The sequence below is a fragment of the Gossypium raimondii genome, chromosome 3 (genome assembly GCF_025698545.1).
Source record: "Gossypium raimondii isolate GPD5lz chromosome 3, ASM2569854v1, whole genome shotgun sequence".
Lineage (NCBI taxonomy): Eukaryota > Viridiplantae > Streptophyta > Magnoliopsida > Malvales > Malvaceae > Gossypium > Gossypium raimondii.
The window spans coordinates 60,183,140-60,195,841 of record NC_068567.1 but is presented as its reverse complement, the minus strand read 5'-3'; the positions used below and the strand labels follow the sequence as shown (position 1 = coordinate 60,195,841).

Below are 12,702 nucleotides of genomic sequence, written 5' to 3'. Positions count from 1 at the left end.
TATTTGAGCCGGATTTGGATAATGATTTTTTTTCTTGGTCTAGACTAATCGGCTTGAATTCAATTTAAATAATAAAAATAATATATTTTTAAAATTTTATTATTTTTTGAACAATGAAATGAGTTTTTTGGACGGGTCAGGCTGACCCTAGAATAGGCCAAGACATGAACTTTTTTGGAATCTGGCCTCGGCTCGACCCATAGACAACTCTATACCCAACTATCACAAATTACAAAATAGTCATCCAGCTATTCAAAATTTTTTGGTAACCAACCGTTAAATGACTGAGGGAAGATGATGTGACAACATTTAAAATTGGCATAATAGCAACTTTAACCCTCAACATTTATACATTGTGTCAATTTAGTTTTGATACTAAAAAAATTAACCCTTAGTTTTTACATATTGTGTAATTTGGTATTGTTTTTCAATTTTACTTTTTTAATAATTGAGTAAATATTTTGTAACTTTTCATAATTGATTGACAAAAAAAAATTAATAATTAGGTGACTACCAATATAGTTTACCCTTTTCAGTCAAGTGGTGATATCTCTAAGTAAAGTTTAGGAGCCGAGAAAATAAAGTTAGAAAGAGCTTTACCCCGTTTAAGGGTTGAATTTTGCTCGATTCTGAATTTGATTAGATTATCATGTGTTTACTTGATAGCAAAGATCACTAAGATGGGAAATCTAAAAAAATAATGATGAAGCAGCTCACAATTTGGTGAGTGGTCTCTGGCCATGAAGTAGAGATATTTAGGGCGTCTCCCAATCCCAAACCTTATTAGCTAGGGTTTTGAGGGCCTCTTTCATCCTTGCACACAAAGTCTTGTCAGCATAGGCTTAGGCTGTGGTCTTTCTGCTAGCTTATATATATGTATATAGTTGGAAAAAATATAATCAAAAAAGGAAAAGGAGAAAAAAAACACCCTTTGTCCTAAAAACAGAAAAGAAAGATTTTTTTCATTCGTCATGCTTTTGTATTATCATTTATGTGGTGCATGTTGTGTTTAGCCTTTGTTCCATAAATATGTGCTTATACTAATTCGGTTTAGGGTTATAGACTAAATACATTGATTATAAGATGACTTTTTTTCTATTTTTTTAATATTTATGGGTTATGGTTTTTTTTTGCCTAACTAAAAGTGACTAGACATTACATATGGGGAGAATTAAAAGCTTGAAAATGAAAGAAAATGACTGATATACAGTTAGTACTTGTTGTCTCGTAAGTCGCATAATATATATATATATCTTCAAGAAGGAAAAAAAAAACTGTGCACCCAGACCTAAAAAATCTACTGCACAAAGTACCTATGTACATGATAGTAGATGCCTTGTGAGGACCATATTCTCTAGAGTTAGCTGTTCAGCTTAATCGGCTCTCTCCTAAGTTTAATCGACGAAATTTGAATATATAAATTTTAAGTTCGATTTGAACACCTCTACTATGGAAAGAGTAGGTGTCCATAAATGGTGAGGAAAGGAAAATGGAGGTGTTTCCGGATCTGCAAAGAGGGTACACATTGCCTCGCTGTCTAGCATGTGGAGGGTTTTAGTGACTTTCCCTTGTGTCTCTCTCTCTTTCTTTCTTATTTTCACATTACATGTACCTCCTTGAATGGTAGAGGAACCCACCAAGTAGCACTCTGATTTTACAAAAAAAATTTGGTAGTTCATAGAATGAGGTTATCTCAAAAATTGACGGTTCGAGGTATCTTCACTATGCGAATTCATTAAGGTTTTAGAGTAGAGTCAAAAGACAATCCAGATCGAAAACAATACCAAAATGGTGAGAGTATGGGGGCGCAAAACTAGTGTATGATTTGGAGTCTTGATATTTTTATCTATGGTCATTGTCAATCCCTTACTTTCTATCCCTAATATGGGGCACATACACACTTATAACCTCACCCTGTCACTCTCAACTGAGTTACCATCACACTTTGTCTTGTTGATAAAAAGGACCCAATTGCCATGCACAAGAGGGAAAAACACATTGAGTTGTAGGAGGGTTTTCTTGTAAGGAAAAAAAAAATCATATGGATGACTATGGTTTGTTTGCCACAGAATGTAATAGTGGTTATGAATCTGGTTGGACTAATTACTTAGACCACTCTTTCCTGTCTGCAAATCCTTCAAGCAATGATTTCAAAGATAGCAATGATAGAGGTAATAAAGAAGAGGTTGTTGAAGAAGAAGAAGAAGACCTTTCCATGATTTCTGATGCATCTTCTGGACCTCCACCACATTTCTTCTATGAAATTAATGGCTGCTTCAATGGTGATGATGGTCATGATGATGACCAGTATCATTATCCCTTACCCCAAGTTGCTGCATTGGATAAAAATGGTGCTAAACAACAAGTACCGCCTTCTTGTCTTGATGATACTGCCACCAGCTCTCCTCTTATAAATTTCTCCAAGGTAAATTAATTAACTCCACTTCACTTGTATATATATGTTCTTTCAGTCATTCATAACTATGGGTTACACTGATTTTGTTCAGACCTATGATGAAGTTTCAATGGAGAGTGTATTTGATTATCCCCTACAGGGATTCTCTGCAACACACTTTATGGTAATTGAATTCCCTGAATTTGATTTCCAGTTCCAGGTTTTCCATATATATAACATTGAATTATTGCAGGGAGGGCCTGCATTCCGTGACCACTGTGGTTTTTATCAGTACTCTCCATATGGAAACCAGCTACAAACTAACCAGTTAAGTAGCTTTACAATCTTTAAGCTTTATATATATATAATCACCTAATTAATGGAAGTTTCATAATTGACAGATGGTTTTAAGGAAATGATCAATGGAGTTGAGCTCTTTATATCAAATGTCAGATCTCAAGGGAGATGTTGTTCCTTTTATTCTTCATTTTTATTTGGATTTGCCTTTGTATCAGCCATTGCAATGAAAAAACCAACCTTAGAGCAACATTTGGAAAATAAATTTCTTCTGTGTGTTTTTTTTACTCATCTTGTCCTAATCATTGTGGGTTAAGCCTCAAGTTTTGTTTCCGTGTAATAAAAAAGTTAAATTCTGCTATTAGTACATGTACTTTATGAAAGTTGTTGATTTAGTCTCTGTATTTTAATTTGATCAGTTTTAGTTGTATTTTTCGAATTTTGAAGTTTTAGTCCCGACACAAACAATTGTAAATTCATTTGGTTCAATTCAAGTATTAGTCTTGTATTATATGCGAAGTTGTAGATTTAGTCCATTTTCTTCATTTGGATCATTCTAAGTTCATATACTATTCAAAATTTGAAATTTCAATGTTAACGTAAATCACAGTCGTTAATCCATTAACTGGATTTTTAATGTGTAATATATGAAAAAACAAGCTGATGTGGTATTACACATATAATAACATGTTTATTGCATCAGATTTTAAGAATATCAAAACTTAACTTAATAAATTTAACAATAATTATTTGGTGAGAACTTTAAAATTCTAAAAATACGTAAGCTAAAAATGACTAAATAAATGTATAGAGACTAAATTTATAATTTTAATAAAGTATAGGGACTAATAACTGAATCTAACCTGGTAAAAAAGGGCTCCAGCTGATCTTTTTAGAACATTTGAAAACTACAATTGCTATCCAAAATTTCAGGCCATAAAGGATAAAGAGAGCAGGAAAGTAAATCATTGTCGGCAGTTGCAGCAATGCAAAGATAATTTTAACCAGAAACTGGGAACAGGAAAAAAATAATGCTTCCCGCATATAAATAAAGAGTATTCTATATAATTTTTTATTAGTTATAAAGTAGTTATTCAATTATTTAATTTTGTTATCAATTTTTTAAATAACGGAAAGATGACGTGATATCTTTTAAATTTGACATAATAATAACTTTAATCCTTAATATTTATACACAGTCTTGATTCTAAAAAATAATTCTTAACATTTACCCATTGTGTAATTCGATTTTTTTGTAATTTTTTATGACTTTTTCATTTGAAAAGCTAAAAGACAAATTTATTAGCTAAATTTGATAAAAATATATATATACCAAAACGGAAACCCCAAAAATTCAAGATAATAATTTTATTTTTCTCATTCTTTTAAAATAAACAAAACTACAAAAAATCAAATTACACAATGTATAAACATTAAGGGTTAATTTTTTTAGAATTAAGACTAAATTGACACAATATATAAATATTGAGGGTTAAAGTTGTTATTATACTAATTTTAAAATTGCCAAGTTATCTTTCTGTTAGTAATTTAAGGGCATGTGACTAAGAAAAAAGTTGAATAATTAGGTGATCATTTTAAAACTTTTCATAAGTGGGTAACCAAAAAAAAAATACTAATAATTAAGTGACTACCAATATAGTTTACCCTAAAAATCAAGACCCCATTTCTTAACACAATTAGAAATTTAGGCCTAAATATATGTAGATGAGAATTGAGACATGATGCATGTGATGTGTAACGGGCATTGCTCATATCAGAGTTTCATGGATGGGGGGAGGGGTCAAATGACAAAAGCTAATGTTGGGATATTTTTCATATGCTGTCTTTCAATGAACCTTTTCTTTTTAGTCCCTGAAGATACTGCCTTCTGATCTAACTGGCCCAAAAAAAAATATGTCCCCCATCGTATTTAAATTTGTTTCACAAAACCGATTTGTGCTTCTAACTTTTATCTGCTTTGAAACTAAAAAAACAAAGAAGAAAAAGAGGAAGCAAAGCTAAAACCAAATCAACCAAATGTTATATTATATTTTACATGGGTTAATTGCATCAGACATCCTTACATTATAGTTTAAATTTTTAATTTGTCTCTAAACTTCAAAAATATTATAATTGAGTAATTAAAAGGTTCTTCCGTTAACCTAATTATTAGCTTAAATGCTAAATGCGGGCTCAAATTAGATTTAGAGTATATTTTAAACATACAAATTAAATTGTAAATATCTATCACATAAATAACTTAAATATGACGTGTTAAAAGGAAATAACTTTTCTAAATTTAATGACTATTTATTTTTTATCATGTAAAATCGAACAATTTATAAATTTTAAATATGCTCCATATTAGATCCAAATTAAACATTTTAAAAATTAAAAATCTTATCCAGCATTTAAATGACACGACTTAAACCCTACATCCCTTCCCTCCCTAACCATAAAAAAAAAAAAAAAAAAGACAAAAGCATTCTATTAAGAAAGTATGGTGAATGCAACCTTTGTGCTGTTTCAAAATTTTTGTCTTCCATAATAACTAAATTCAAACATATAACAACGATGTAATCACCCAAAGTGGCTGAATTATTAGTAAGTTTATATTTTGGTTACTTCAAAAAATTATAAAATGATCACTGAACGATTCAAAAGTTTTTTATTTTAGTCACTAGGTTGTTAAAATTGTTATTGTAGGGCCTTCTAAGTTCGCATCGCCCACACCAATCAAAAGCTCTCGTTCCTATTCTCTTCTACAGTTTAGTTTTTTTATAAATCCAAACAACTTTCTTCTCCAGTTTTCGACACTAATCGTTAGATCAACTTAGACCTAAAGTATGTTATTCTACTCGTCAATGGGTACTAATCCACCATACTGATCGTTGAATTGTCGCTTAGAGTTCGCTAGCCGAATCTAAAAAAAAAACTTAACAACCTAGTAATTCGAATAGTTCAGTGATCATTTTATAACTTTTTTAAAATTGGGTGACAAAAAACATAAACTTACTAATAATTTGGTATTTAACCATTAAATTTTTTTACAATGACAATTAAATAATCCATAAATAATATCGGATCCAAATTTTACATTTCCAATGCTTCAATCTTCTTCGAACCAAAAAAACAAAAAAAAAGCTTCAATCTTCACTAATAATGGTATCTCTTGTAAGTACAGCTTCTGCTTCTAGCAAACACAGCATCATCTTCTTCTTCATCGAAGTAACAGGGTTGATCCTCGTCAATCCTGGCTAGGCCAACGTTTATACTATAACTTCTGTTGAACCCACCGTGCTGATCTTTCATTTGCCTTTGCGCTTCTTCTTGTTCCTGCAAATTCGACTCCATTGATCTTTTCTTCGACATGGTTTCCAAGAAATTCAAGAACTTCTCTTCGTTGTTGGGCTTCGAATAGTTGAAGTTGAAACTCTTGGGCAACCGTGAAACTTGGGGTGCGGCGGCGGGGCATCCGAGAACTCCGCCGTGGCCGACCTTGCTAGCGCAACCTTCCAAACTTTTGACGTAAATGTCCCTTGCCTTGTGTAAAGCTCTCTTAGGTTTGGACATGTAGTGCCTCAGCTTGCTCTGTAACTCTGCTTTGGTCATCGGCTTTGACATGTATTTCTTGAACTTGCTTTCCAACTCTGCTTTGCCCCTCATTGTCTGGAAATTGAAATTGTTTGGTGAAGAAGATGATGAAGATGGGTATTTATATAAATTGGGATTTTGGAAGATTGGGATAAAATGCAATGAAAAAGTCGTCAGTTGAAGTTGACTCCTTTATTGTTGCAGTCTAATTTTTTGACATAATTATGAACTTATTGATGATAAATACTTACAAAATTAGCTCTTAAACATGACAAAAGAAGGGTAAAAAGTAATGCTTTCTTCCTAACTCCAATTATTATGGGTTAATATAAGGGTAAAAAGCTAACTATGATTATAAAATAAAAATAATTGCAAAAATTTTAAAAAATTTAAAACTAAATAAAAAATTCATATAAAAATCATTTGCATCTAAAAAATCAAGAATTTTGCGGCTAAAATTTTCAAATTCAATCTCATCAAAAATCAGTCTTTTAACTTTAAAAAAAAAAATCCATTCACTTTTATCTTACTCGTTCAAAAAAACCAAGAATTTTGCGGCTAAAATTTTCACATTCAATCTCATCAAAAATCAGTCTTTTAACTTTCACAAAAAAAAAAAAAAAAATCCATTCACTTTTATCTTACTCGTTTTTCATTTGTTCTGTTGTTTTATGCTCCCTTCATTTTCATCTTTCTTTGCCTTCCCCCCTCTTTTTTCATGTAAATTGGCATCGGCTCCACTCTTCTTAAATCATTAATAATATTATATATGTTTTATTTACAGCTAAAAGTAAAATCTTGACTTAAAATTTGAGAGCAGAAATGGTTGATTTGGAGAAGAAAAAGAGCACTTTATATTATAAATTTAAAAAATCTAAAATTTCAAAACTGAAAAAAAAAACTCAACTAATCTAATAATTGAAGTTACAGAAAAGAAATAGGGTACTTTGTGTTATAAATTAAAAGAAAAAATAAAAATTCTCAAATTTTAAAAAATTGAAACTTACCAAAGAACCCAAACAATCGGATATAACATTTTGCTTTTCTCTCTTGCCATCTTCTTTTTTAATTTTTTCTCCTTTCTTTTCTTTTCATAATTATCAGGAAAATCATGCAGACAAGCCGTTGATAGTAGGAGTTTTTACGATTCTTAAGAATGAAAGCTTGTAAGCCTAGATTTTGTTTCTTGAAAACTCGAGCAGTAACAATCGATCTAATAGTGAAATCTGAATCTTGCATTGAGATGTATCTTACTAGGGCTTTTAGAACTTTGAAAATAAAATAAAATAAAATAAAATATTCAAAGTAATTTCTAGGTAAAACAACATGTAGTTATTAATGTAATTGAAAGTGTTCATCAACGGTGCAAAATAAATAGAATTTAGTTTAAAATTTTTAAGATTCTTTTATATAATAAAATTTGCATTAGTTTTAAAACTTTTTAGTTTTACTTTTAAGAATTTTTAGATTTATACATATTCAAATACTATATATATATTTAAAAATATGGTTTTCAATTATTTTTATAGATTTTAAAATAATTTTAGTCTAGGATTTTAATTTTTTTACAATTATTGTTATGAAAAATTTAAAATATCAAAATAATTTTTAATTATAACTTAGGAACTAAATTAGCTATTAACCCTTTGAATTAAGGTGCAAAGTTACTTTTTAATGGAAGTTAACAATCGAGTGACAAAATGTAACAATTTAATAACATTAGTGACTATTACATAACTTTTGAAAGTTGGGTGATCAAAATGTAATTTTAAACAAAGTTTAGGGACAATTGGTGTAGTTTACCCAAAAAGTACAATGCTAGTTTACTAAATACTAACTCATATATAATATATGTAACACTATTGAATTTTAATTAGATATTGGTCATTACCAAGTTTATATTATTAGAGGTGTTCATCGATTGGATCAAGTTTAGGTACATTTTATATTTGCCCAAGTCTAATCTAGCTTGAAATATGGGTATAAAATTTCGCCAAAGAAAATATTTTGTAACAAACATAATTTATGTTGTGTTTGTTGCATCGAAAACAAGTTTCAAATAATGATTTCAAGAAAGTTTGTCAAACAACGGAAAATATTTTACATAGAATCGTTCAATCACCAGAAATGTCAATTTCTCTAGAAAATCAATTTATTTTTCAAAAATCAATTTTGGAAGTTATTTTCGATGAAAAAACACAGCCTAAGTTTTTGCACATGAACTTGAAAATTAGATCCATTTTGGTATTTATATTTTTTGTTCACTTTAGTACTTTAACTTAACAAATAGGTCCATTTTGATCTTGAACTTAGAAAAATGTAAAAGTTTGACAATGTAACGTTATCATCTTGCGCCACATCATCACTTAAAAATTAAAAAAGATATATATTAAAAATTTCAGCTAATGAGACGACACAATCTTAAAGTGCCATATCATTAAATTTTGGAGTGATTCTTTACGACTATTACGGTGTGAACCGCCGTTATCCTAATAACTCTCTACGGTGTACACCCCTTATGATGTGAATCGTCATTACAAACCATTGTAACAAAAATATTTTGATTTCATTTTAAATAATATTTTATTTGTTTCTTTAATGTTTGTAATATATGATTAAATTTAAAAATGATAAGAAATATATATGACTTATCTTAACATTATTTTTCAAATAAATTTGTACGTATGACATGGAGCATAGAATTTTGCTTGCGTTAAATTAGTCAAATGATTGGGGTTGATAATAACGAATCCATCGAATTAAAATTTTAAAATGTTTAATACTACTCCGAGGACGCGTTTGATTTGTCAAATATAACATAATGGTTTATAATATTAAATTTCGGAATGAGATTACGGTTTTTAGATTTTAACATATCGATCATCATGTAATCTTACATTACAGTCATTTTGTAAGTACAGGGTGTAATCCCATTACGGCCCATAGTCATAATCTTAAATTTTCACTACACCAGAACAGACTTTTAGCGGCATATTTTGTGGCGTTTTGATAAAAAAACACCGCTAAAAATCGAGCATTAGCGGCGCAAAGAATAAAACGCCACTAAAGATCTAGCATTAGCGGCGATTCTTATAAAACGCCGCTAAAGAACATCATTCGCAGCGTTTACCACACAGCGCCGCAAAATCTCAAGACCAACACGCAGCGTTCTGGTGCTGATGTATATTGGCATTAGTGGCGCTTACGAACAAACGCCGGTAATGTATAGTATTAGCGGCGCTTAGTGGAAGCGCCGCAAAAGATGTTAACTAAAACGCAGAGCTTGGTCTTGATGTATATTTCAATTAGTGGCGCTTATAAAGAAAACGCCGCTAATGTATAGTATTAGCGGCGCAGAGCCTTAAACGCCGCAAGACATCTTAATCAAAACGCAGCGTGCTGGTCTTGATGTATAATATAATTAGTGGCGTTTAAGGAAAACGCCAGTAAAGGATAGTTATAACAGCGTTTGGTGGTAAGCGCCTCAAAATATCTTAACCAAAACGCAGAGTTTGGTCTTGAGGTGTATTAGAATTAGTGGCGTTTGATGAAAAACGCCGCTAAAGTATATCATTAGCGGCGTTTGTGGAACGCGCCGCAAAGTATCTTAACCAAAACACAGCGTTTAGTTCTTGATGTATACTGGAATTAGTGGCACAAATGGGAAAACGCCGCTGAAGCATAGTATTAGCGGCGCTTTTACCAAAACGCCACAAAAAACCTAAGCCAGACGGCATCGTTTCGGAACTTTTTAGTGCATTAGCGGCGTTTTTCCTTAAAGCGCCACAAAATCATTTTATATGTTTTTTATATTTAATTTGTTTATTTATATTAATTAAAATTCAATTTATTTTTAATTGAATATTTGTTAAAAATGGAAAAATTGAAATAGTATTATTTAAAATAATTTTAAAAAATTTTAGGTACATGACTGATTGATTTGTAATTTATATATTAAATAATTTCATATATAATTATAAAAGATACGATAGTATTAATTTTAAAATATTTAATTATTTATCATTATAGTTTAGGGTTTCATATATATGCGATTTAGGGTATACGATTAATTTAGGATTTAAGGTCGGTTTAAGAGTTACAATTTTAACGTTTATATAGATTATGGAATTATGGATTCTGGTTAATTTAAGGGTTGTAATTTAGGGGTTATAAATTAAGAGTCAGAGATTTAAGGTTTATGGATTCGGTGTCAGGTTTGGCTTTAGGGTTTAGATTAATTAGTGTGTTTTAATTTTTATAAAATATGGTTTAAGGGTCAGGGGTTAAGGATTCGGGTTAGGATTTAGGGTTTTGATTAATTAATATTTTTTAATTTATGTATTAAATAAGGTTTAGGGTTAGTACAAGTTAGGACTGGGGTTAGTGGTTTAAGGGTTAGAAGATAAGAGTTAGTGATTTAGGGTTTAAAAATTCGGGGTCAGGTTAGGCCTATTGGGAACTTTAATGGCGCTGCAAAATTTTTAATTTATTTAAGGGTTCACGTTATAGAATATATGATTTAATGTCCATGGTTTAGAGTTTTAGGGATTACAGTTTAATGTTTATTATTTTGGGTTAATAGTTTATGTGTTAGAGTTTGTGTTTAGGGTTTAAGGATACTGTTTAAAAATTGAAGAACATTTAGATTTTACTAAAGATTCATGCAATTTAATATATGAATATAAAATATATGTTTTGTACAATAACATTGGCCACGCAATTACCCTAAAATATGGTTTAGGAAAATTACGGTTTAGGACTTTTGGTTTTGACTTTTACTGTTTAGGGTTTGGGGTTTGGGGTTTGGGGTTTGGTTTTTGAGGTTTAAGGTTTACAAATTATAATTTAAGCAGGTTTAAAACGCGAATTTATTTTTTTTTAAATGTATTACTCTCTCATTTTTTTATTATTAATTTTTCCATTTTATAACTCTGGTTTTAATTTTGGATCAATTTAACTTCAATCTTGGATGACACTATTTTGACAACTCACGTGCTAGTATATTTGTATTCTATACTTAGCGTATATATAATTTAAAATAAATTATAAATATTTTTAAATTTTGTAGAAATTTTAAATTTTTTTAATTATGAAAGCCGTTAGAGGCGTTTATCTCAAAACGCCGGAAAGAGTATTTAACGTTAAGTAAAACTGCGTCGTTTCTTGTCACTGGGAAGGGGAACGACGCCGTTTTGTACATTTGTATTAGCGGCGCTTCAAAAAACGCCGCCAAGTTGGATTAGGAGTTAATGAAACTGCGCCGTTTTACGTTGCTATTAGTGACGCTTTCCATAAAACGCCGCAAAATTTTAATTATGTTTATTGGAATGTTGTCGTTTTTGTCTATTGTATTAGTGGCGTTTTTCAGAAACGCCACAACATTGGGTAAACTGTTGGGGAAATGGCTTCGTTTTGAGTTATAGTTAGTGGCGCTTTACTTGAAACGCCGCAAAATTGTTCAAACAATTGTTGAAACGTTGCCGTTTTGTAAATGTTATTAGTGGCGTTTTACTGAAAACGCTATGGGTTTGAGGTAAGTATTAATGAAGCGACCGCATTTTGAGTTATAGTTAGTGGCGCTTAGTTTAAAACGCTGCAAATTTTTGACCTATATTTTGTGGCGCTTTGCTTAAAATGCCGCAAAAATGTTTTTTCAATGTTTGATACGATGCCGTTTATCTATATTATTAGTGGCGTTTATTGGGAAACGCCACATATTTCAGCTGTTTGTTGATGAAACGACCGCGTTTCAGTTAAATTTAGTGGCGCTTTGATGTAAATGCCGCAAATGGATATTTTTTTAGATGAGAACGGCGTCGTATTTTTTCCATCAGTCTGACCAAATTAGACCCGATATTTCTCCATCAGTTATCCCCCAAATACTGATTCTCCCCCAAATCCCTAAAATTTCCCCTAATCCCTAACAGCCTCCAAACCCGACCACCTGCTACTCTGCCGTCTCCTGTGCTGCATCACTCCGTCCGTCCGTTTCCGGTGCCGCAACCATCGGTAAGTTCGAGTACTTCCTTCTTGGTTCCTTTTAAACATGTTCGCAATGTCTCTCTGTTGCTTCTTCATTGCTGTTGTTTTGACTCCTTCCTCGTAGCAACCCACGCTTTCAATCTTCCAACTTCCCCAGAAGCTCCAAGGCTGAAACCGAGGAGAAGACGCCGCAATTAGTAATTTCGGATTCCATCTTCAGTTTTGGGCAATACCCTTTCCAAGGTATAAAGCTCTCGGTATTAATTTCATCATTTAAAATTACTGGCTTTGGGTCCTTAGTTCTGATATGGTTACTTTTATTGGACTCCTTCATGCTCAAAAATCGGTCCTTTATGAGTGAATTAGTCGATGCTTTTGATTAGTTCGATAGTGGGTTTAGGGTACGACGTGTTTCTTTTATGTGAAATGCCTTT

At 31.2% G+C, this 12,702-nt stretch overlaps 2 protein-coding genes across 2 annotated transcripts; one reads left to right on the top strand and one right to left on the bottom strand.

Moving 5' to 3' along the window:
- Positions 1–1,941: 1,941 nt before the first annotated feature.
- Positions 1,942–3,203, top strand: LOC105795164 (protein SOB FIVE-LIKE 5). Its single transcript, XM_012624668.2, has 4 exons — positions 1,942–2,425; positions 2,508–2,579; positions 2,649–2,722; positions 2,797–3,203. The coding sequence occupies exons 1-4, from the start codon at positions 2,042–2,044 to the stop codon at positions 2,804–2,806; spliced, it is 540 nt and encodes a 179-aa protein (XP_012480122.1). The 5' UTR covers positions 1,942–2,041; the 3' UTR covers positions 2,807–3,203.
- Positions 3,204–5,644: 2,441 nt separating this feature from the next.
- Positions 5,645–6,430, bottom strand: LOC105796228 (uncharacterized). Its single transcript, XM_012625801.2, has one exon. It carries the CDS (start codon positions 6,356–6,358, stop codon positions 5,849–5,851), a length of 510 nt encoding a protein of 169 aa, XP_012481255.1. The 5' UTR covers positions 6,359–6,430; the 3' UTR covers positions 5,645–5,848.
- Positions 6,431–12,702: the final 6,272 nt, after the last annotated feature.

What these genes read in the sequence shown, in the direction of transcription:
- LOC105796228 (XM_012625801.2), bottom strand. Translation starts at nt 6,358, where the DNA reads ATGAGGGGCAAAGCAGAGTTGGAAAGCAAGTTCAAGAAATACATGTCA.
- LOC105795164 (XM_012624668.2), top strand. Translation starts at nt 2,042, where the DNA reads ATGGATGACTATGGTTTGTTTGCCACAGAATGTAATAGTGGTTATGAA. An exon ending in CTCTTATAAATTTCTCCAAG is followed by an intron (nt 2,426 to 2,507) that starts GTAAATTAATTA and finishes GATTTTGTTCAG; the next exon opens with ACCTATGATGAAGTTTCAAT. An exon ending in TCTCTGCAACACACTTTATG is followed by an intron (nt 2,580 to 2,648) that starts GTAATTGAATTC and finishes GAATTATTGCAG; the next exon opens with GGAGGGCCTGCATTCCGTGA.